General features: G+C 50.6%; 8 protein-coding genes across 8 annotated transcripts; 5 read left to right on the top strand and 3 right to left on the bottom strand.

The window, feature by feature from the left end:
* Nucleotides 1-634: 634 nt before the first annotated feature.
* MAA_05792 (START-like domain protein) lies at nucleotides 635-2,682 on the top strand (the record flags this gene model as incomplete). The annotated part of the gene is made up of 2 exons (XM_007823790.1): nucleotides 635-1,175; nucleotides 1,238-2,682. 2 exons carry the CDS (start codon nucleotides 635-637, stop codon nucleotides 2,680-2,682), a joined length of 1,986 nt encoding a protein of 661 aa, XP_007821981.1.
* A 213-nt stretch (nucleotides 2,683-2,895) lies between these two features.
* MAA_05791 (HEAT repeat protein) lies at nucleotides 2,896-7,909 on the bottom strand (the record flags this gene model as incomplete). Its single annotated transcript, XM_007823789.2, has 7 exons — nucleotides 2,896-3,624; nucleotides 3,672-4,345; nucleotides 4,402-5,239; nucleotides 5,305-5,539; nucleotides 5,603-6,842; nucleotides 6,910-7,751; nucleotides 7,809-7,909. 7 exons carry the CDS (start codon nucleotides 7,907-7,909, stop codon nucleotides 2,896-2,898), a joined length of 4,659 nt encoding a protein of 1,552 aa, XP_007821980.2.
* Nucleotides 7,910-8,283: 374 nt separating this feature from the next.
* Nucleotides 8,284-9,132, top strand: MAA_05790 (uncharacterized protein; the record flags this gene model as incomplete). The annotated part of the gene is made up of 3 exons (XM_007823788.1): nucleotides 8,284-8,302; nucleotides 8,395-8,766; nucleotides 8,870-9,132. 3 exons carry the CDS (start codon nucleotides 8,284-8,286, stop codon nucleotides 9,130-9,132), a joined length of 654 nt encoding a protein of 217 aa, XP_007821979.1.
* A 306-nt stretch (nucleotides 9,133-9,438) lies between these two features.
* Nucleotides 9,439-11,401, bottom strand: MAA_05789 (Alg9-like mannosyltransferase; the record flags this gene model as incomplete). Its single annotated transcript, XM_007823787.2, has 4 exons — nucleotides 9,439-10,384; nucleotides 10,450-10,577; nucleotides 10,660-11,045; nucleotides 11,293-11,401. 4 exons carry the CDS (start codon nucleotides 11,399-11,401, stop codon nucleotides 9,439-9,441), a joined length of 1,569 nt encoding a protein of 522 aa, XP_007821978.2.
* Nucleotides 11,402-15,057: 3,656 nt separating this feature from the next.
* Nucleotides 15,058-15,791, top strand: MAA_05788 (SKP1 component; the record flags this gene model as incomplete). Its single annotated transcript, XM_007823786.1, has 4 exons — nucleotides 15,058-15,127; nucleotides 15,195-15,292; nucleotides 15,376-15,546; nucleotides 15,615-15,791. 4 exons carry the CDS (start codon nucleotides 15,058-15,060, stop codon nucleotides 15,789-15,791), a joined length of 516 nt encoding a protein of 171 aa, XP_007821977.1.
* An 848-nt stretch (nucleotides 15,792-16,639) lies between these two features.
* Nucleotides 16,640-17,072, bottom strand: MAA_05787 (Ribosomal protein L39e; the record flags this gene model as incomplete). Its single annotated transcript, XM_007823785.1, has 3 exons — nucleotides 16,640-16,688; nucleotides 16,802-16,902; nucleotides 17,067-17,072. The coding sequence occupies 3 exons, from the start codon at nucleotides 17,070-17,072 to the stop codon at nucleotides 16,640-16,642; spliced, it is 156 nt and encodes a 51-aa protein (XP_007821976.1).
* A 748-nt stretch (nucleotides 17,073-17,820) lies between these two features.
* Nucleotides 17,821-18,639, top strand: MAA_05786 (Small GTPase superfamily, ARF type; the record flags this gene model as incomplete). Its single annotated transcript, XM_007823784.1, has 5 exons — nucleotides 17,821-17,895; nucleotides 17,958-17,996; nucleotides 18,049-18,144; nucleotides 18,224-18,547; nucleotides 18,619-18,639. 5 exons carry the CDS (start codon nucleotides 17,821-17,823, stop codon nucleotides 18,637-18,639), a joined length of 555 nt encoding a protein of 184 aa, XP_007821975.1.
* A 1,972-nt stretch (nucleotides 18,640-20,611) lies between these two features.
* On the top strand, nucleotides 20,612-22,205 carry MAA_05785 (catalase; the record flags this gene model as incomplete). Its single annotated transcript, XM_007823783.1, has 2 exons — nucleotides 20,612-20,780; nucleotides 20,890-22,205. The coding sequence occupies 2 exons, from the start codon at nucleotides 20,612-20,614 to the stop codon at nucleotides 22,203-22,205; spliced, it is 1,485 nt and encodes a 494-aa protein (XP_007821974.1).
* Between the last annotated feature and the right edge of the window lie 1,437 nt (nucleotides 22,206-23,642).

Below are 23,642 nucleotides of genomic sequence, written 5' to 3' on the forward strand. Positions count from 1 at the left end.
GCTCACATGTAGCGGCACATGGCTCTTTTTGCTGGCGCATAGATTGATGATGGGGGGCCGGATGTGCCGAAGCTCTCTGGTCAACGTGGCTCCGAAACGGGCTCATGTACTCCACCGATGTCCGCACTTCGCACCTCGCACTCGGTAATCAAGCGCAAACGCTGACTAACGGTGACGGTTGGAACATGGATGTGACGTCAAAGAGGCCAGTTGAACCACTCTCAATGGAAATGGAAACAAGTCAAGTTGGAAAGCCCACACAACTGCCGCCTCTTCCGCCCCTCCGTCCTTGAGCAAGCTTAGATCCAGACTTGATCAACCGAGACACCACGACAAGGCTGCCCTGATTATCCTGTGATTTCCTGGAATCTTCCCTTCTCCATTCTCCATTTTCCAATCCGACCACCCCTCCCCCCGAATTCTCCGCACACCACTCATTAAGCTATGTAAGCTGGCAACTGGTCCTTCCCCCCTTCTTCCTCTTCACATCTTCACCTTTTTTTTGCCTGCTCTCTGCCATTCATCTTGGTCTCTACTCCCTCTGGACACGGCTGACCAACGAAGTAGCCTCCGACCCGCGAAAAGGCATGTCGTCGTCGTCGTCTTCGTCGGCGTGAACAAAATTCGCGGTGCCATGGCGAGCCATCATCTGCCGCTTCAGGCCCTGGCGCCCATCAGTTGGAACGACGTACCACGTCAAGACTTCCAGTCCTTTCTAGACAGCACCTTTCAAGACGCCCACGTCATCATCGACTCAGTTCCCTCCACTGTGACACCCGCTGCAAAACCACCTTCCACAGGACGAGCTCGAGCAAAGACCGATTCCGCTTTAGTATATACAGACATCCAACGATCATTATCGTTGCACCAATCGCCCGCTGCTGCTGCTTTATCTGCACAATTGCGGAAGGAGTGGAAGGAGATCAAGACAAACCCCAAAGATAACCCCCTGGGCATCACCGTGCACAGGTTAGCTGCGAAAGATGGCAAAGGTGCATGGTTTGCTAGGCGCAGTGTCCATGAGGGCTTGTCCTTTGAGCAGTGGAAATCGGGACTCGAGAGAGAGTTTGCTGAGACCATGAAGGTGCAGGGATCACCGGGAAGCGGCAATATTCGCGGAATTGGCGCTGATAGAAATGTTGAGCATCACGTCGTGGATGCGGGTCATGTCGATGGTAGCTTACCCCCTCCCCAATAGCATATAACCCGAGTTCGCTGACGAATGCTCGTTACGCAGTGTTTCAACTTTCTGCTCAGTTCCCTGGCCCAACAGCCCCGCGGGACTTCATCACACTACTCCTCACATCCGACTTTTCACACATAAAGTCTGACCAACAGCAACAACAACCACCTTTACGGCAATATATTGTGGTGTCGAAGCCATGTGTTCACCCTGATTGTCCTCCTCGCCAGGGCATAATTCGAGGTCAGTACGAATCAGTCGAAATCATACGGGAAGTCCCCATTCATGGTGATGCCGCCGCAAACAAGAGATCCTTCTCTTCGGCCGATTTGCTGGCTGACGACAGTCGCAAATCAATGTCCCCTAGTCGATCTAGCGATGACCTTCAGACGCCTCGAGCGATTGAGTGGCTCATGGTGACGAGAAGTGATCCTGGTGGTAGCGTGCCACGGTTTCTGATCGAGAGAGGAACCCCCCCGGGTATCATTGGTGACGCAGCCAAGTTCCTGGATTGGGTCTCGTCGACAACCCTTAAGGATGGTACCCCTCGTTCTGCCCAGGAGACCGATCAGCGCAATAAAAACAACGAGAACCCTGGCAATGGCAGTGCCAATGGAAATGTTCCGGCCGTGACAATTAATGATAATGCCCGAACACCACCAGAGATGTCTTTCAATGACGACCAAGATAGCAGAGATCATGAACAAGGCTATGGCGAATGGATACCGAGCAGCACTGGTCTGTATGGAATAATTAGTGGTGCATTTGGTGTTGCAGGCTCTATTGCTTCTGGCCTGCGATCACAATTCAGCAATCCACTGAGCTTCAACAGCAGTCAGGACAGCTTAGCGGATAGCCAGCCTATACCCGAAGAAGATGAAAACGAAGACGACAACGCATCACAAAGCGACACATCTTCTACGCGCAGCTTCACATCCGCACCGGAGAAAACTCTGACCCGTGAAAAGGCACCTGATAGCATAACTGGCAGCGTTTCTGACGAATCAAAGTCGCAGCGCCTACAGCCAACAGAAAAAGATCTCCAGAGGCTTGTGGACCGGCGCCAAAAGCTACAAAGGAATTACACTCAGTTCCTGGAGCGGATGGAAACAAAACGTCTTGGCGAGAAAGAGAAAGACGCTGCATCGCAAGCTAAACACCGCGAGAGAATCGACAAGGAAATGGCCAAGCGAGAAGCTAAGCATAACCGCGACATGCGAAAGCTCGAGGAGAAGCGTGAGCAGGAGGAACGAAAGGCCGAAGCGCGGAGGAAAAAGGCCGCTGAGAGAGAGGAAAAATCTAGCCTGACGCTGGCGTTGGAGAAGGCCAGGGCGGACAACGATGTTGCAACGAAGCAGATCGAGTTGCTGCGTGGTCAAGTCGGGGAGCTCCAGGCGCAGAACACTATGCTTGTGGCAAAGCTGGGGCGTATGGGGGCATTAAATAGGGAGGACTCGTCATCTTCAAAGACGAATTCTATCAAGTCATTGAAATCTTGACGTACAAACTGGAGCATTTCAGATACGAAGCGTGTTGATTTCCGGAGTTTGGTTGATGTTCCAGAGGGGGACGTATTGGAAAAGAGACATGCATTTATGACAATATTCACAGCACACGCTGAACGATACAGCACAATGGATTTGAGGAAAATCATTTCTTTAGCAAATAGGCTTATTTTTTTTCTTCATATATCCAATTGTATGCAAACGTGTCTAAAAATCTATCCATGCTTCTGTCAGTAACTTCGATACCCTCGTGCTCCTCGATCGTAGCGCCTCTTTTGCCAAAGCAACACCTTGTTTCAGCTCCGAGTGTTTGAGTTTCCTACCCAATGCCACAGAGCAGCGGATTATCCGTGTGCAAATAGCAAATGCTGTCGGATTGGAAGCCCACCCCAAGGGCCCGTCTTCCAATTCAGCAAGTCTGGCAACTTGCGCAATCCCACCCTGAACCCAACTTGCCAACTTGTCCAAATGTTCATCCTTCTCATCCCATTCAAGGGTCTCGAAGACCTCTACCCACCGCTTTGTCTCACGCACCTCATCAATAAACAGGTTATTCTCCTCGACCACAAAGAGCGAATCATCAAATTCAAGTGCCCGCGCAAGCTCAATCTCTGCTGATTCCCAGCTCTCCAGCTTTGTAGCCTGTACGCCAAAGTACCCGACTAAACGGTCTGCTATAATTGCCTTGAATTCTGGCGCGGTGCCGAATTGTGTGCCGAGGAATTGGAGGAGGCGGTTTGCTGCCTCGATGGGCACCAGGGCTGCGCCGATGACGGAATTCGCGGCCAAGGCAGCTACATCACGGACCTCGTCGTCGTCGTCGTTCAGGAGGTCGTAGAGGGAGAGGAGAGCGGGAAGGAATACTGGGGAGGTCGGGGGTGAGGCGGTGAAGAAGGAAGCGAGGGATAAGGCGGCTGCAAAGCGAGTGTCGAATGTCTGTGGTGGTCAGCAACTCGTCGTTACCAGGCATGTTTTTGCCTTACCTTGTTGTCCAGAGCGGCCTCGGCCATGATTTGGCCCCATGAATGGATATTGACGGGTGTAGGTTGCTCGGGACGGATTAGGGCTGCTATGACAGAGCCGCTTGCTCTGATGACTGCGTTAGAGAGAGCTGGGTTCATGGGACGAGCCGGTAGATCCAGCCAGAGTTTAACCAATGCATCTCTAGGGATCTTGTCAATGGCCTTTTGCTGGAGGAGCTTGTCTATGGTGTCGGCTAGATTTTCTACGGCGAGGACTTGGGCTTTTGAATAGTCGGTTTGCAGACAGACGTTGACGTATAGATTAGATAACGAAGCCAGAGTATCCTGTGAACACAACGACGGGTCCCATACTTTGGGAATGATTTCAAGAGCGGCTACCAGCCCGTCGAGGCCGACTTGCTGGCTTTGAAGAAGAGACTGAAGCTGTGACACGGGTTCGTCGAGTGTGGATAGGACGTACACATCGTGAATGGCCCTCTGGATTTTCAGGAGAGCAGACCCTCTATTTCTGGGCATGGTGATGCTAAATGGAGATAGTGGGTGCTTGTTTGTCGTTTCAAAGAACCAGATCATGTTTATGACTTCGAGATATGTAGCGATGATGTCGGGGCAGTCAGGGAAGCAAGTGTCTACTTTGGTTTGGACAAGGAAGGAGTGGAGTTCTGGGAGATCAACTGGATAATGGAGTCAGCTTATTATTATTCCAAATGGACTACAAGGGGATACATACCCAGCAGTCGTTCACGAGCAACTTCGCTTAGTCTCTCAATGACAAACTTCAGAGTCAAAAGTATTCCATGGACATGGTTCGGCTTATTCCTCGATTTGCTAGTCATTGCAGCATCGAAAATACCTCTGGTAACCGCCAACCACTTTTCATGCAGGAGACAGGAGCAAAGCGTACGCGCTGCCATGTCGCGGACATGCCACACAGGACTGGACAGATATGCCGTCACATCGACTTGAATTTCGTCCCGGAGCAAATCTGGAGGCCCCGCTCGACGGATGATGTCCAGAGCAGGAAACACAGACTCTGCAGCAGCCGTGGCTGAAGTAGACGATTCAGAGAGGATACTGTGCCCAGATTGAAGGAGGTTTTTGAGCACGCCAGGCAAATTGGGGTATCTGTGGTAATGAATGCGGTTTGCTTTGCCATCCCACCCGGCTTCAATCACGGCTTTGCTTTCGTGAGTCCCAAACAAGCTGTCAATGAGGCTTCGCAGAAAAATGAGGCCACAGTTCCGGATGGCCCATACCTCGGATCGTAGGCCGCTGGCCGCAAGTTCTAGACATTGGGGCAAGTAGGATTCGGACTTGTTCCCCAGCGCTGTGAGGAGAGAGTTTTTGAAGATATCTTTGAGGCAGTTGTATGCGTGGACTTGAGGGAGCCTGGATCCGTCGGTTTCCGAGACCTTGGCCTCTCTGGCTGCTATGGCCATGAGGGTGTCCATGACTTGCGCAAAGTTGGGGTGGGAGGCGTTTGCTGCGAGGATTCCGGTGATCATCGATGGAATTCCCGCGGACCGGCGCGTCGTTGATGCTTGAGAGTCGATTGCACTCAGTGTACCCTGAGTTAATCAGCGAAAATACCACGCCACATCATGTGTAATAGTTTCGACTTTCATTTGCTTACCTCGTACCAAATGTCCAACAGAGTTCTCTCGTTTTGTTCCAATTGCAGATATTTCGTCTGCTGGCAGCAAGTCGCAAAAGTAGACGAAACTGTGGTGAACGCGCCTCTGTGACGCAAGTTTGCTAGCTGCGTAAAAGTCAGGTTTCCGATCCTCTCGAATACCTCCTTTGAAGGGATGATCAGGCCATTTCGGGACCTATTTTGAATTGTGAGGATAATCGTGCGCATAAGATTGCTACAAAATAGATCAACAGCAGTTCCCAGAAAACCTATGATGCAGCAGCAGTGTATAGCATACCTTGACTCGTGAACGGAACGGAAACTATAACTTAATAGATCTTTGGTATCAAGTCCGTCTACTTCCTCGAGTTCCTGAGGCAAGTGTCCTTCAGGAGAATCATCGCACAGAACATCTCGGACGGCTCTCCATGCTCGCTCGCAGCATGATACAATGTCCCGCTGGAGTTTATTCGCCTCAAGCAATTCGACTTCAGAGAGTTTGATCTCAGAAACAACCTGCCACGTATGGCATAGTGAAGCAAAATCTCCATGAAGAGGTGCGTTGACGACGGCTTGACCAAGATCCTTCTCTGCCATGGACACCTTGCGGTTCAACTCATTGACCATAGCTGCCAGCAATTTGATTCTTTCATCGCCTGATTCGAGAAATCTATAAAGCAATTGGGACGATTTCGAGGCGCCGTCAGAGTGATCAGCCCTGGCTGTTCGGCGAACAAGCTCATGAGCCCGTTGTGACAATTCGGTAATTTCCTCGACGGGCAGTTTCGTAATTTCTAACCCTGTGAGTGTAAGCCGGCGATATCGACCGTCGGCGTAGCATTTTGCTAGAGCCGTTGCCGACAAATCTCTGACGTCCTCAAAGGGATTCATGACCAAATCAAACAATGCTCGTGCCCATTTGGCATCCAAACAATTGAAGAAGAGTTCCTGGTCGTCAGATGTCTCCCAGGTTTTATTCGAATCTCCTTCCAAGCGTATTATGTACATTAATGCCTTTAGCGCTGCAATATGCCTCTGGTACGACGCAGTTGGACTTAGCTCCTCGCACAAGAAGCCTAGATACCAACGGAGAAACTCGACATGATAGTCCAAACAGTTAGCCAACTGGGCTTCGGGTAAGGAGATCAGATTCGATTGGTAGAAAATAGGCCGTGAAACGGCATCCTTGTCAACCGAAGGAGGAGCGTTCGCTTTCTGCGCCTTGGCTCGAGCTCGCGGAATGCTACGCTTCAGCACGTGAATAGCACCACGAACTCTCCTGAACATGTCGCGCGCCTTGGACGCAACTTCCACTCTAAACTTGGCATCTGGATCGGCAAAGAATGTGCCCATGTACTTTCTCAGGAGATCAAGTGCGACGGGGGAGTAAGGTCGTGTGGTGGAGGGTGATGTAACAAGTAAAGACAGTGCTAGAGATCGAACTTCATGAGAAGGATGGGCCAATACACTCTCCAGGACCTTTTCGTGTAGCGTTATAGATGAGTTGTGCTCTGCCTGGTCGTTGACGCTTCCGAGGGCTAATCAACAAGTTATTAACACTCTTCTGTCGGTACCAAATGATTGTTGAACGATTGAACGACTTACCAGGTTCCTCAATAAGACCAACTTTCTTTCCAGTCTCCAGTGCCGCCAATTGAAGAAGCGCGGGAACCTCCAAGTTCATCCCACTCGCTCCAGAAACTGCCTGGTCCTCATTCATACGTCCCAAGAACGCCAAAGCTTCCGACCTATCAGCTTTGAATAACGGCAAAAAGATATAATTCTTGATAGACTCCAGAAGTGTGGGTTCCTCAGAAAAAGAGTCAAGCAGCCATTGATGCCATATCTCGATGCTAGGAACTGCTCCTACATCCTGCCCCTGTCTCCAGAGACGGTATATGGACACAATCAACTTGCCCGCCGTGGGACGTACAAATTGCAGATGCATCCAGTGAAACAATTCCACAATAAAGTTTCGCCATATTTCAACTTCACCCTGTGTTCGTATATCCGTTCGAAAAGACACATACGTCGAACGAATGTCGCACAGGCTGAATACTCCTTTCGATAGGAAGTGATCTAGCGTCTTAATCGCAGATTTGGCAACGGGCTTGGTAGAGCGTCCAATAACAATTGAAATGAGACTATCCGAAACATATTTTTTGGCCTGCAATGCGGCATCCCGAACTGGGTTCTTGAGAATGCACCGAGCAACGAGGTCGAGCACCAGTTTCATGGACCTATGTTTGTCCGACTCATTCCACTCAATGTAAAAGTTGAACAATTTCAACATCACCTCTTGTGAGAAGGCCCATAGACGTAATTCATCAGATTTGGACACAGAAGACTGCTCGACAAGTCCGCAAAGTCTCAGACAGGCCTGTCCGGACATTGATTTGGGCTGAGCCGCATCCTTGAGCAGCCTTTCAAAGAGGAGATTTGCATGGCTACGGCGTATAATTAGTCAAGTTTCTTTTGACTTTGAGAAATTACAGAGTACTGACCTTCTCCCCAGTTCCGCATCTTCATGTTCTAGCCACTTTACCAACTCAACCGGGCTGGCCAATAAATCAGTAACCTCTGCAGGAAGCACAGGCTTCACCATTTCAAATTGTACCGATTAAATTGCGACCGCGATTGAATACATAACCAAGTCTGGGACCAGTGTGTCATCACCAGCAAAAGGCCATAAGGAATGCCATCTACACTATAACCGTGGCCACCGTCTACAATACCATGAAAAATGTCGTACGTACCTCGAGGCATGCGGCTCGGAAGTGGTCACGTGTACCCCCACGTGAGAAAATTTTGCCCTGCCGCACACATCCCACCACCAATTGCTGTGAAGTGTGCAGGGTCCCCACACCCCAAAATCACCAAAATCCCCAATCCCACCTTCGGTCTTCCAAAACCCTTCCACAACAAGACCTGTCCTGATTTACCATTAGATAATATTGAATCTATTGGGAGACTGCCAAAATGTCCAAGATCACAGTCGGTACGTTGCAGAATACATCCGACTCTCGATGCGCCTTATCGATGCGTAATCGCAACACCACCCACACAGTCGTCGCTGATCACGCACTACAGCCAATGTCCGGACGCAAGTCGCCGAGCTCTTGGAGTACTCCAACGAGACCAAGAAGCGCAACTTCTTGGAGACGGTCGAGCTCCAGATCGGCCTGAAGAACTATGACCCCCAGCGTGACAAGCGTTTCTCCGGCACCATCAAGCTGCCCAGCGTTCCTCGCCCCAACATGGCCATCTGCATCTTGGGTGACCAGCACGATATCGACCGTGCCAAGCACGGCGGTGTCGACGCCATGTCCGCCGACGACTTGAAGAAGCTGAACAAGAACAAGAAGCTCATCAAGAAGCTCGCCCGCAAGTACGATGCTTTCCTCGCTTCCGACGCTCTTATCAAGCAGATCCCTCGTCTCTTGGGTCCCGGCCTCTCCAAGGGTAAGCAACATCTCCCTCTCTCCGCCACCAAGGATCCTCACCGCTTCTTCCTACGCAAGGCGGAGATTGTCTCGCTCCTCGGTGCTAATACTCGATGCAACAGCCGGCAAGTTCCCTACCCCTGTCTCCCACTCCGATGACCTCAGCGGCAAGATCACCGAGGTCAAGTCCACCATCAAGTTCCAGCTCAAGAAGGTCCTCTGCATGGGTGTCGCCGTCGGAAACGTCGCCATGGAGCAGGAGCAGCTCATTGGCAACATCATGCTCGCCATCAACTACCTCGTCTCTCTTCTGAAGAAGGGCTGGCAGAACGTTGGCAGCTTGACCATCAAGGCCTCCATGTCGCCCCCCAAGCGCCTGTACTAAGTGGCCTCAAAAATGACGGTTCAGTTGTGCTTGTTTTGGGGGTTCTTTGATCTGAGTGAACTGGCCAGGAGTTGCTTAGACTAGAATCTCAATACAGGAGTCAAGTTGTTGCATTATAGGTTCCTCCCTCTTGCTGTGATATCTGCCAAGTTGTAGTTGTAGGTACAACAGGCCAGCGACCGGATCTCTGGTGGCGCTGACATACCACGGGCTTTGAAAACGACGCTATGTCTGCAGTATGGCACGCTTGAGCACATGACACATGAGGTAAATGGGTACATATTGTTACGATATATGTTCAATATTCTAGCTTGAATTACTTAATTTTTGACAGCTTTTGGTTACCCTCCATGCAATCAAGCCCCGTCGGCCAATCACCCGCGACAGCGTATTCCAAATACCATCATCCCCAAAATCGAGGTCGTCCAGGTTCAAATGTTTTCTGTAACGCCATACTTCTCGGAACCGCAACCCGTGCAATCCCTTGTTTGAGAGATACGGGTCCAGCCAAGTTGCTGAAGCGGGCGCAATAAGGTATGTCCCATTCTTCTCCTTCAAGTACTCTTGATTACGTCGATCAGCGGGTGTGTCACAAGTGGCGAGATCCGTCAGTTGTGTGAGCAATGCATCGCCCTTTAGACCCATGACATCCCTTGTTTGCAGAACCTCGTTCTTGCCGTTGAGGAGCCATATTGGCGGGGTGTAGGTCTTCCACCAAATGGCCTGGGTCGCGTCTGGTTGCTTGCTCATAAAGACCTGGCCAGGAACGACACCACCTTGGTGGTAAATGCCCATTAACACCCCCAAAAATAGGTTGAAGATGATCCATGCCCCTGCCCAAGTTCGCAGCATGATCTTATTCTTGGGTAGCTCGACTGATGATAGAATTAGGGGCACGGTGGGCAATAGAAACCGAGCTTCTTGATGCGGGAATATAGATAGGACAAAAAGTCCAGAAATAGCGGAGTAAAGTCTCAGTGACAAATGAGGTTTGGCGAAGACCAAAACAGCTGCAGGTCCAAGGAGCTGCGGAAGGTTTGCCGCAACATGTTGGTACCATGGATGTATACCATGCTGGGCAAGGTTTGCCGTGTCCGAGTTATAGAGGAAGAAGTTGAGCGGGGTGATGGTAGGTCTGGAGATTAGGTCGGCCCAAGTAACGGGCTCAGATGAGTAGAAAGCGGTATCCAGCGCGATAGCTATTACAGTGGTTATTAAAGCAGCCGAAGCCAGGGCCACAAAAGAAAAAGGTCTGTTTTGATAGTCAGCACGATACTCCACGAGAATGCCTCGTGAGTGGAGGAAGAGAACACTGACTTATTCAAGAAATGGGGTATCAAACGAAGGCCAGGAATTAACAAGAACGCTGGGAAGGTGATTCGGTTAAACACTCCAAAAACGGCGACAATGCCGAGCACTGTCGAAGATAAAAGCGACGATTGTTGCTGAAACGGAAGAGTCAGTGAGACGCCGTAAAAAAATGAAATTTTGGTCAAGGCAAAACTGCGGGGAGGGGAATCATCATACTCGAGTATCCACAATGCGCTGAATCAAAACCAGACTCCAAGCTACGACCAGAGTTTCCACCGAGTTCGAAAAGGTGTGTGTCTGATATGTCCAGGTGACATACGACGATGCCACCAAGAGCACAGCGACACGTCGATGTCGCGGTGAGGGTATCAGTTCGTGGAGGGCCCAGTCCTCCAAGACAAAGCTAATCAGGAACATGAGAACTCGCAAAGTCCAGAATACAGCGATGGGCGGAATTTCGCCATCATGGCCGTTGCCAATCCACAACCATCGAAGGAGTAGCATTGGCAGCCCATAGACGGGCCATAGCGGGAAGACGCTCCGTATCGGGTGCTCGCTCGTAAACTCCCAGGTTCTTCGGACGGGATAACTAAAGATCTGGCCTGTGCATTTGAAAACATGTTTTGGTCAGCAAGGCTGCTCTCACAGGACCAGAGCACAAGAGCATGGCGAGCGCGTGACTTGGCCGGACGAGTCTGTCGAGACACCAGCGCACCAGCCGCAGCTCCAAGCTCCACCTTGTACCTGGTGTAGGGACAACACAAACGAGGCCGGCGCATGAGCATGAGCCCGAGAATGACAAGACTCAAATGCGCGGCATCAGGACGAATGAAAAAAATATCAACGTACCGGCTATAACCTCGGGGCCCTGGAAGTTCTCGTCCGGGTGTAGGTAGCTGGGGGACAGGGCGAACCACAGCCGTATCAGAACGAGGAGCAGATAAGTGCGCCGCCACATCGTTCAGCAACAGAACCTCGCGGTAGTCGATGACACGGCAGGCATGAGGTCGAAGATGTAGCGAAAAGCAGGCAAAGACATGGGAGATGAAAAGGATGGCGAGTCGATGGTGGACGCTTCCAGAGCGGCAGCGCGTACAGAAGCAAATCGACGACGTAGGCGCGACGAAGGTGTGTCGGGCAGAACGAAGTAAGCCGTGGTTGAAAGAGATTACAGAGTAGATGATAATACAAGCCAGGTAACACGAAGCTGAAGCTGAAGGGCTATTTGCGCAGCGCCATCGGCCTGACGGTAGAATATGGAGAGCGGGAAAAATATCAACGGGGGCAAACAAGACAGATTAATTAATTTTATCAAGGCGTATGGAGTGGGAGCAGGAGTCAAAGTACTAACAGTACGACACACTCAAGCAGGAGTTGGGACACAGCCAGCGATAAGACACGTTTATTAAAGAGCTCATCAGTGCTGGCTGAACTTGGAAAAAAAAAAAAAAGGGTGTCCACTTGATGCTCAGAGGACAGGGGGCACGAGCATGAGACTGGAGCTTGCAAGGCTGACGGGGCAGCCTGGCACCTAGTAACTACTGCAGTGGGTGTAGTAGTACCTGGCACCTGATAATGGCGGAGGGCCATTGTCATCAGGGGGTGGATGGCCTGATCGCATCACGCCCTTGGTTTTTGTTTCTCTCATCCGCTTTATCATGAACTTGTTCTAGTATGCCCCTTTGTTCTTCTTTTCATCACTTCCTTTTGCATTTCCCACTTGGGTGTGCCTTGTATTCGCCGTCTCCGGCTCCGTCGACCCTGTCGCCGAGACTCGAGAGGCTTGACAGCTTGGACGGCTGCCTACACGTGTACGGAGTACGGAGCGCATAGCAATATAGAGTGCTAGCAGGCAAACAGACGGGAACGTCTCGCATCAACAGACCCCAAGAATAGGGGCTCTCCGCCAACAATGAGCCAAACATGCGTTGGGGGTGTCCGCACCAGGGGTCTGTCTCCCAAACCCGCCAATCGCCAATCGCTGACCTCTGACATGTGGTATGTATGGTGTTGCTAAACCGGTCGACGGGCCCAGTCGATATTGAGCATTTCGATGGGAGGCTGAGAGGCTGAGAGGCTCACAGCTTGACGAGTGCGTCCACAGATCAACGGCCCGAAGAATGCTTAAATGTTGATGTCCTCCCCTCCCAGGTCAATAACAGGGCAGGGCCGCCGCTAAACTGCAGGCGGCATGGAGCCCAGCGGCCCCGGGACCCGGATACTAGGACTTGTTATTCTGCATCAACTCAATTTCATAGAGAGGACTATGGAGACTCATTGACGGCTTGGACATTGCATCGCGCCGCGCCAGGCACGCTCCCCCTGGTCAACAAAAAAACATGGGTCGGCAATCTAACAACACGCAACCAGACAATGGTCCTGGATCCCCGATCCCCGATGCCACCCAAAGAATGGGCTAGCTAACGGGGCTAACCAAGACATAGAAATGGACCTGACTCTTTGTCACGGGAGCCCAGGGTCTCTGAGCTCTGGGTCTGTCCATTGTTCAGCTTTGTTTGATATCTGGACATTGTCACTGTATGCACACAGCGCCCAACTTCTTCAAGTTGATGGCTTCCATCGCTATAATAAGGCCCCGTGACGAGGACAGAGGACATCACCCACAGCACTGGGGAAGCTTTAGCACGTCGCGGACAACCCCAGCTCCCCAGACAGGCTTGCCGCTACGGTGCAACCTCCTCGGCCAAGCTTGATGCTCCCTTGTGCGGCGGAGGGCTCTGATCTTTGCGTCACTGGCCACAAAGGTATGTCATTGGACTTCTTGCGCCATCAGGCAAGGTCAAGAATGGCCCATACACAGAAGGTAGTCGTGACCACTGCTCCGTTTTTTTTGCGCAAGAAGCCTGCCGTTGCAAGGAATGCGCATCGACTTCGGTTGAAACAAGGAATCTAGGAGTATGTTGGATGGCTTCGTACATGGGAATGCGCGGGGACAGCTACCTACTAGTAGTGGCATACCCGAGGCAGCCGTTCCAGACCCGAATGCGGACGGCGCGATACGCCAATATGTCGGGGCTAGAACGTTGTCGTATTGCGATCTGAGACGAGAGTGAATTGAATTTCACAAGAGGGCAGGAAGCCTGGAGAAGCGCTTCGAATCGTGCCAAGTAAGCAAGTGAGAGGTTGGAGCGATTCATCGAGGATGCTTGCAGAGAAGCGCAGGTTGTGATGGACGTCGTTTTATGTAATGCCATACTGCCTATGCATGCTCGTGGAATGTATAAGTCTGCAGTCTGCACGACAGGCTGCGAGAAGAGAGCCCTACGGCGTACGGAGTAGTTGTGATTCTTCGGCCACGACCAGGTGACTTCTCGTCGATGAAGCCAGAAGAATCAAGCGATGAACCGTTTAGTGCATGGCCTTCCCAAGTTTGCTTGAATCTTGGTGGATTTTGGTTCGCATCACACATCAATATTGAATGGCTTCATGGAGGCTTAGTGTTGGGGTTGACAAGGCAGACCCCAGTTGGCTGCATAACATTGAAATCGAGAGGTCAAGCGGTGGTTGCCAAACGAGGCAAGGCAGCAGCGCTCCACTGCGTGCTAACAGAACAGTCAAGTGCTTAATTCGATAAAGGTTCAACCAGTTGAGCAACAACCCATGCCAACATTAAGTTGAAGCCAGTACCTCCGATGCCCTGCTCAAGGGGCCCGTCCAACATTAAAAAGCCATTGCACTTGACATCAGGACCTTAGAGCATTTATCAACTGGTCCATCTCAACCTTAAGTTCAGCGACTCGTGCTATGCCGTCTCAATAAAGTACATGGCGCTGTACCTAAATTACATGGTGCGCACCTGTCTACTGCCCAAAGTACCTAGGTACTTATAGGGACCTAGTAGGCACACATTGATGCATGTACACATGCCCACTCGTTGCACTCAATGTCAATTTTGATTGTCTTTTCAACTTTCCCATCGATGCACCAGCATTCTTTAGCCTGCGGCCATCACCATTAAGCTCTGCAAGTGCAAAGGATCGTTTTCCCACGTCCAAACATAGGCTCACTAAGTTTGTTTGTCTTTGCTCCAAAGTTCATAGCAAGACCCTTCCTCTTCCCGCGCAGAGTTCAAAGAGCGCAGCTCCTAATCAAGGGCACGCCTCGCGATTGATCTGAAAAACCACACAACTACCTGTGCACTTTTTTCCCATTTGCCCGTGACTCTTTCACGTTTGTTGCAACTTGGATGTGAATAGCACCGGACCTCTCTGAGCAGAGCACTAAGCGCAGCACTGAGCACTTGAGTCAACATTGAACCCACATCGGCTCCATCCGTCCTTTTCTGGCGCCGTCCACTGACTGCAGTGGCTAGCCCGTTCTCCTGCCAAACGTTCGAAACCCCGCAGTGGCCCTAGTTGAACTTTGTGCTGTTCTGACTGTGAACCTGCGAACTCTCTGAACCTACCTTCATTCATCATCATCATCTGCAGCCAGCCGGGTATAAAAAACACTGCCTAGCCCACTTCAAGAACAACTGCGCTTTACTGCCTCAACAGCAACTGCGCTTTACTTCCTCTATATACCTCGCTACCTCAACCTTTTTGATACGCCATCTTCCTCACTCCGAAACACTATCCATTCTCGTTCGTCAACATGTCCGCCGAAGACACGTCGGGTGCCAAGGTCTACTTGGTCTCCAACGATAATGCCACTTTGCAAGTCGGTAGGTGACTGCCCGATTCACTTGCAGTTTTCGCCGGCCGAAGAGTTCGCACTGACTCCTTAGTTAGACCGCGTTGTTGCCCAGCGCTCCATTCTCATCAAGCACATGATGGAGGACATTGGTTATGACACCATCAGCCAGGATAATCCCATCCCGATTCCCAACGTATGTTGCGTCACCCAGCCAGTCTTGCTAGGCTTTCTATCAACCCGCTTAATCTACCAGCATCATCGCTAACTCAGATGCAGGTAAACGAGGCCGTCCTCCGCAAGGTTATCGAGTGGTGCGAGCATCACCGCAACGATCCTCCTCAAGCTCAAGACGATGAGTCTGACGGCCGACGACGTACCACCGACATCGAGGAGTGGGACCAAAAGTTCATGCAGGTTGACCAGGAAATGCTGTTTGAGATTATTCTGGTAAGTCCATGCTTGATTACCATTTCACCACCATCCATGCCATCTTTTCGCAGACTGACTGTCGGCAGGCTGCCAACTACCTTGACATCAAGCCGCTGCTTGATGTCGGCTGTAAGACTGTGGCCAACATGATCAAGGGGAAGTCACCAGAGGAGATCCGCAAGACTTTCAACATCACCAATGACTTTACCCCCGAGGAGGAGGAGCAGATCCGAAGAGAGAACGAGTGGGCCGAGGACCGGTAATGGAGCACGTAGTCGAAATGAGCTGGTCCCGACTCATTGGATTTTATCTCTGATTTCTTATTTTCTGCTTCGCAAAAGGCCACCTCTGCCATGCAACTCGGGCGTTCGTGGGGCTGATTACATGGTATTGACGATGGATTCTACCTTGCTTCTGGTTTACGCGTAAACATCCTAGCTTTAAAGTTAGAGTAGGTGACAATTCCAAAACTATCACTCCAATGTCTTCTTGTGTCAATGTGCAAGTGATATCGTGTATAAGGAAACGTAGTCGTTCGAGTGAAAACAGTATCAGATCGTCACGCCCTGATGTCATTGCAAAAGGTCACACAAGCGTCGCTGGCGCTGCGAGGATTATGGACAGCCCTGGGAACATTGCGATGGATATATGCGGGCTATGAGCCGTGGAGGCGAGCGGAGGCAATACCATCTCCGACAGATACTGACTACTTCCCTCCCGATGGTCAGAGATCATTGATGTGCGAGCAATCATCTACAATATCATCACCATGTGCAGATCCATTCAGTAACATTTCCCGTTTTATTTCAGAGACATCAAAATCTGTGCATTCCTTCCTTGAACCCGACCGTTTCATGCAGTAATGGCGAGAAATTCGCGATAAACCTGGCAAATAAAACCCTGCCTTATAATTCGGTACGTTTTAACACATCTCCCCGTTTCTTCCTTGTTCATCTTTACGCTCTGAGCAGCAGTAAAGTGTATGTCCTCTAGAATTCCTTCGAAGATAATTTAATCCATCTCATTGTGAAGCCATGGCGAGAAAAAAAATTGCAATAGTCGGCGACATTTGATGGGTAGAGGAGTCGAGAATTGTCGTAGGCGAAACAGTTTAGATGCCGAGGCGGGTCTTTCTCCAGTGCCGTCTCTTGGCGTTGTAGCTGCGAAAATCAAAGGTACATGTTAGCAGGCAAGTTTCTGTTGTTTCTTCCCAGGTGGCCTTGTCCATCAAGATTCGATCGACAAAGCGGAAACACAGTGAGAAAATGCATACCGGACGGAGTTGTTGGTTCGGAGTCTAATCCATTGAGGCACAGGGCGGTTCTGCTTCTGTGCCTTGGCAAGCTTCTGCTTGGTACGGAAAGACTTGTGGCTCTATTGATGAAGTGTCAGCGTTTCATGGTGTTTTCGGTGACGGGACGATCGGGGTGCGTCACACGACGCGCAGAATGATCCGAGAATGTGAGAGCGAGCGAAGTATGCAATTTGCATTCTCTGGACATGAGCGTCGTCGTGGACAGCGTCGCAGGGCGGCATACCGGCATCTTGGTTGGCTTTGCGTGTCGAGTCGCTAAAGTGATGAGGAATTTCGTGGAGTTGAGACCGAGAGGATTTTTGGCCCGCACTCGAGGGCGTAAAACCCTAGCGAGGATGTGTGGTGCGGCTGGTGCGAGAGAGTGTGTGGCTGAGCATGACTGGTGTGGCTATTCTTGCCTCAGGCATGAATGCCAACAGTTTACTACGATGGGCTGCCTCGCGCAAACAAGTGTGCTGACTAAGTATGGTCTGGCTGGCTGGCAAACAAAATTACACAGACAGTGGTGGTATGCAGATTAGTATGTAGTGTGTCCCATTAATTATGTCCAGTGTCTGCAGCCAACCGTAACCAAGAAAGCAGGGTCTAGATCATGTCCCTGGCCCGCCGCCCCCAGAAATCGGGAATGTTGGTGGTGTCCGACAGAGGTTCCAGAATAGGAGACTGATTTCTAATTAATGCTTGCCTCCTGTCGAAATTCTTGCCACGGGACATTGAAAACCATCAGGGAAGCACGCAGATAGAGGACGAAGCCAACGAAGCCAGCGGTCATCTTTCTCTTCTCCATTTTAGTCCGTTTCTTGTTATCTGTGTACGATATCCACCCCGATTCGTCCGATCAAGTGACCACGCGTGTTGGGGGCCTCGAGAACTACAACCTGAGCTTTTCCCTGATCCTCGGCACCGCATCTAGCCAACGCTGATTTGTTTGGTTCCCTGCACTCGCCGTGTACGCAAACATCTTAACTTTAGTCACCATGGGTGCGGGCATGTCATGGCTGTCCAACTTGCTTTGGGCGAAGAAGGAGATTAGAATATTGATCCTGGGGCTTGTATGTTTGTAGCAATTCTCCCTAGAGGTGAAATGGGCGGCAACTAACACGTTTTGAATTAGGATAATGCCGGCAAAACGACGTTGCTTTACAGGCTAAAGGTACGACATGTCCAGCGTGTTCTGATATTGGAGAACGGCCGAATACTAACAGATATCCGAAAAGATTGGCGAGGTCGTCACTACGATACCCACAATCGGCTTCAACGTCGAGTCGGTGACATACAGAAACTTAAACTTTAACGTCTGGGTATGTTTGGACACGCATATCAGAATGGTCATGCAAAATAAGCAGGACAAGAGCTGCAACTAACGCCACGCTCGTGCAGGATCTCGGTGGTCAGACAAGCATTCGACCGTACTGGCGATGTTACTACGCCAACACAGCAGCCGTCATCTTCGTCGTCGACTCTACTGATATCGAGCGATTACAAACCGCAGCCGAGGAACTTGCCGCCATGCTCAACGAGGAAGAGCTCAAAGACGCGGCGTTGTTAGTCTTTGCCAACAAACAGGATCAGCCTGGCGCAAAGGGCGCGGGCGAGATTTCGGAAGCGCTGCGCCTGGGTGAGCTGCGCGACCGGAACTGGAGTATCATGGCGTGCTCTGCTGTTGATGGAAGCGGTATCAATGAAGGCATGGACTGGCTGGTCGTAAGTACACTCTACCGAGGAGTATTGCACGTGTACAGGGGATGATTTGCTGACTTTGATGTGCTTGGTAGCAAACGGTTAACCAGGAATAATCATGGCATACGCAATGGGTTCTTTTTTTGTTATTACGGTTTCCGGCGCTTAATATGTACAACAAAAAAACGACGTGATGATAAAGGCTCCCTCACGATTCCGTCGCATCATAGTAAACAGCAATCATAACTTCATGGGAAGGGGGAACAGAGGAATTCAGTGTTATTGAGTCGCAGGGTGCTGGCAACAATGGCTGGCCATGGGTTTCTTCCTCTCAACCTGGCTATCATGTTGCAAAAAGAGGAGAAAGACCTACAATGAAAACGAGTGCGACGCAAAGTGCGATGAAGACGTAATATAGTACGACCCTTTAATACTACAATCAGGATCTATGGAGGTCCTTTTCTTTTTCTTTACATAGAGAGATCTCACAAATTCTGATGGAGAACACTATTGTTTCGAGTTAAGTCGAGTGTCCCCCATGAGCCCCAGCTCAATGCGAAAAATATCAACACTATACCCAGGTTGTATTAGGGAGTTGCGAGGCGAGCAATAATGTGAAAAGCAGATTCGGATAAAACCAAAATCAGCTACTGGGGGGAAATGTCTGTCATTATGGCGTGAGAGCAAGACTTCACCACAGATTGATGTAGGCGATATACTTAAACTCGTGAACGAATGACTGCAGCAACCATGCAAAATTCACGACGGACTAGTATATCTATGCCTTGCCCTTGTGTATGGTCTAGTGTTTTGCAGGGCCCTTCCTCCAGATGCGGCCGCGGCAATGGATATGACTCGAGATGACAAAAACAGCAGTCAAACACCGACTTTGGAAGCAGCAATATCCCACGGGAATCAGAATTCGGTCTGTTGTCATGGTGGAGCGGCTGCAATATTCAAAAGAGACCGAATAGCTCGCGGCGTGTTCAAGAAGGCCGAACGCCATCCCGAAATATCGCCTGCTGCGTCTGACCATCACTACATGGGAAGCACAGGTGCCTGGCATTGTTGAGGTTCCCCTCGTGGGTGTCGCCTCTGTCGTGCCTTCCCATGTATCCCGAAGTGTAAGCGTCACGACTCACCACCACCTCCAGGGCCCCAACGCACGCTTGCATCTTTGCCAATGCTACCCGCTACCCATGACATCAACCATCACAAACAATGTTTCCGATCCAATCGTTCAATTCACAAATCAATCTGGTCAGCATTCGGCAGCTCATGCCAGGAACTCCTCATCGCTGGAATTGCCGAGCTCGCCCCGTACTTGGTGGAGCTGCTACAACACTTCCTGTTGCAAGATATCGGCGTAATGAACGAACCTTCGATCCTGCTCCCAGAATCTCTTGTTTTTGCCTCCTATAGCCGGTCAGTTGTGCACATTTAATGATTGGTAATACCAGGGCTGGTACACAACTGCGGCATTGCTCGTTTCCAATGACCGTGGGAAATCTGGACAAGAATTAGTCTCGGCCGGATTCCAGGGACAGGTGGCTTCGAGGGCTTCGAGATTTACTTCTCGGGCCTTTGGATATACTTCGACCATGATTGGGGCCGTCGCCCCACCGTCATCTCACATCTCCCAACGTCTATTCATCGCCTCCAATCACCAAACTGTATGTGAGATCGGTGGTCGAACCAGTCACCGCGGGGACTGGCAACGGTGGCGCGGGAAAGTCGAGACAGCATTCATGTTCCGACTTCGATGATGCTGGATCCCACCGGCAGATACGTACGGGATGCTGGCCGGTCCGTTTGTATTGTGAACAATATGGTGGCGATACACTTTTCTTAGGCGGAGCAGTCTAAGTAGTATATAGTGCTGGCAAGTCCGGAGTAGTCCAAGAAGTGGAAGTCCTACGGTTGTTCATTCATATCGGCATACATCTTGTCTCGACCTGACTTGCACCTACCTGTCTTGTATCTCAAGTTTCCGGACGCGATAATCCATTAAGCCTACCTCAATACCACTTCTACTGGATCTCGCAGGGCCTTTCTTGATCTGTATCAAATCTCCATTCAACCGTCACCATGGGTGCCAACGAGGCGAACTCGACATACCGCTACAATGAGAAGCCCATCTACACAACATCCAATGGTGCTCCCATCAATAATCCGGAGGGATGGCAGCGTCCTGGACCGATGGGGCCCTTGTTACTACAGGACTTTCATCTCATCGATTCCCTAGCTCATTTTGATCGTAAGTTCTTCATCAAACTATAAACAAAAAGCACAATCTTCGCAACATAAGCAAAACCTTCAACCACCCCCAGAGTCATAAACACATCATACTTACATCCTGTGAACAGGCGAACGTATTCCGGAACGAGTCGTCCATGCCAAAGGCGCCGGTGCATACGGCGAATTCACAGTCACTCACGACGTCACTGACATCACCAGCGTCAACATGTTCAACCAAATCGGCAAGAAGACGCCATGTGTCGCGCGCTTCTCCACCGTTGGTGGCGAAAAGGGATCTGCAGACTCTGCCCGTGATCCGCGAGGCTTCTCCGTGAAATTTTACACCGAAGAGGGTAACTTTGACTGGGTCTACAATAACACGCCAATCTTCTTCCTTCGAGATCCCACCAAGTTCCCGTTGTTCATCCACACGCAGAAGCGCAACCCGCAGACCAACCTCAAAGATGCCACCATGTTCTGGGATTACCTCTCAACTCACCAGGAAGCCATCCATCAAGTCATGCACCTCTTCTCAGATAGAGGAACGCCTTACTCGTACCGTCATATGAACGGATATTCCGGCCATACGCACAAGTGGACCAAGCCAGACGGCAGTTTCGTATACACCCAGGTACACCTCAAGACGGACCAAGGCAGTAAGACCTTCACCAATGAGGAAGCCGGCAAAATGGCCTCCGAAAATCCGGATTGGCACACGCAGGATCTCTTTGAGGCCATCAAGAGAGGTGAACACCCCAGCTGGACTGTCTACGTGCAAGTCCTCACGCCACAGCAAGCTGAAAAGTTCCGCTGGAACATCTTCGACCTGACCAAGGTCTGGCCGCAAAAGGACGTGCCACTCCGACCAGTCGGGAAGCTCACCCTCAACAGAAACGCCGATAACTACTTCGCCGAGATCGAGCAAGTCGCCTTTTCGCCGTCCCACCTCGTCCCCGGAATCGAGCCGTCCGTCGACCCCGTCCTGCAGTCCCGTCTCTTCTCATACCCGGACACACATCGCCACCGCTTAGGTACAAACTACCAACAGATTCCCGTAAACAAGCCCCTAAATGCTTTCAACCCTTTCCAAAGAGATGGTGGCATGGTTGTCAACGGCAACTACGGCGCCAATCCCAATTATCCAAGCTCTTATCGGTCACTGACCTACAAGCCCGTCACGCCGAGCGTCACACATGAGCAGTGGTCTGGTGCAGCTGTCCACGCTCTCTTTGGCGATGTGACGGATGAGGACTTTGTCCAGGCCACAGGGTTGTGGGAGGTGTTGGGACGTACGCCTGGCCAGCAGGAGAATTTCATTTCGAACGTGGCAGGCCACTTGTCTGCTGCCCATGTTGATACCCGCAAGAGAACCTATGAAATGTTTAAAAGGGTGGACAAGGGACTCGGGAAGGCTATTGAGGAGCAGACTGAGAAATTAGCCTAGTTTTTTTCTTCTTGTATATTACCTACCACGTCTTAAGAACGAGACCTTAAGGAAGTTCCATATAGTACTTCCCCGTTACGTTTTGGGTAGTTGAAGGATTGTTCTGTACGGGGACTTGGTATGCAGAACGGATAGGGTAGTCTCCATAATACATTCATCACCCTTCCTAGGGCAGAACATACATCACGAATTGTATCACGTAATCACCCAAAGAGCAAAACGCATTTGAAAAAAGTTATTCGTATTTAGATTAACTATAATTCTGCAACGACTGAAGAACAAACGAGCAGGGGGTCCCCTTTGCAGCAGCGGTCCGCTTGTCCTCGGTGTATATAAACCCGATACGCATGACAGACGTATAGCACACTTTGTCAGAGAGAAAAGGAGCCATGTCTCGCTCCTCTCCCCCCCACGAACTTCACACATATAATGCGGGTGGAAGGCGGGGAATAATATCCAGCATCTCAGTGCCTACAAACCTGCGCTGCAGTCCAGCGGATGACGGTGCCGGGTGTGCTGATCTACAGCGTCCGGGAAACGTCAACCCATTTGTGGCGGCAGAACTCCTCGTTTACTTTGTCCCAGAAACATTCATAACCAGATCCAAGCTGAAATTGTGAACATGACTGGGCTCGCAGTTGAGAGAGTCTGATCGTAGTGAGATGAACTACTTGTTGTGCCCTTCATTGCTTCAAACTCTTTGCCAGAGGTTTCGCCCTGATTCAAACGAGCAAATTCAGAACGGCCGTATTTCCCAGCCGTGGTAGCTATAAAGAGTCGGGCGGCCCACACGACTGGTTGATACGGGCAGAATACCCTCGGGCAGAGTGCAAGAAGCTCGGGGCTGAACGGCAAGACAAAGATGCCGTACCAAGTGCCTTCCTGCGCAGCAGAGTACACTTGGCACGGCCCAGCTCTTCGGATAATACCCAAACTCGACCATCACCTTCTCACGCCCAAACGTCCAGTTCCGGACCAGCCGGAGGATGTTTGTCTGTATTATTCCCGTCGACAGCCAGTGTCAGACCAGCTCAGAAACAAATTCCGGATCAATTTCCAAGACAAGCCTCATAACGAAGTATTAGTATTGTCGTACGACGGCCGGTTAGAGTGGGCAAAGCAAGTTAGATCTAGAAACCGGTCCAGAGTCTAATCACGCAATTGCCTCCATGTTGACGAGTTGACAAATCGTTTCACACCGATGGAAAGGTTGACATAACGGCATCAAGCCGCATGATGCATCCTTTAGTTCGATCGTAATCCATTAAATTTCGTCAGTGGTCGTCATGTGGTCGCAGGTCGTCATCATTACTCATTTCGTCAAGACAAGAACGAGAAGGAAAAGCGATGAAAAAAAAAGTGAGGGTGAGTTGCAAGCGCGAGGCTTGTTCAGGGGTATCATCCGTAGAAAGTCTTCGTACAGGCCGCACCAAAATA

This window comes from Metarhizium robertsii (assembly GCF_000187425.2).
Source record: "Metarhizium robertsii ARSEF 23 chromosome Unknown MAA_Scf_2, whole genome shotgun sequence".
In the NCBI taxonomy this organism is placed as follows: domain Eukaryota; kingdom Fungi; phylum Ascomycota; class Sordariomycetes; order Hypocreales; family Clavicipitaceae; genus Metarhizium; species Metarhizium robertsii.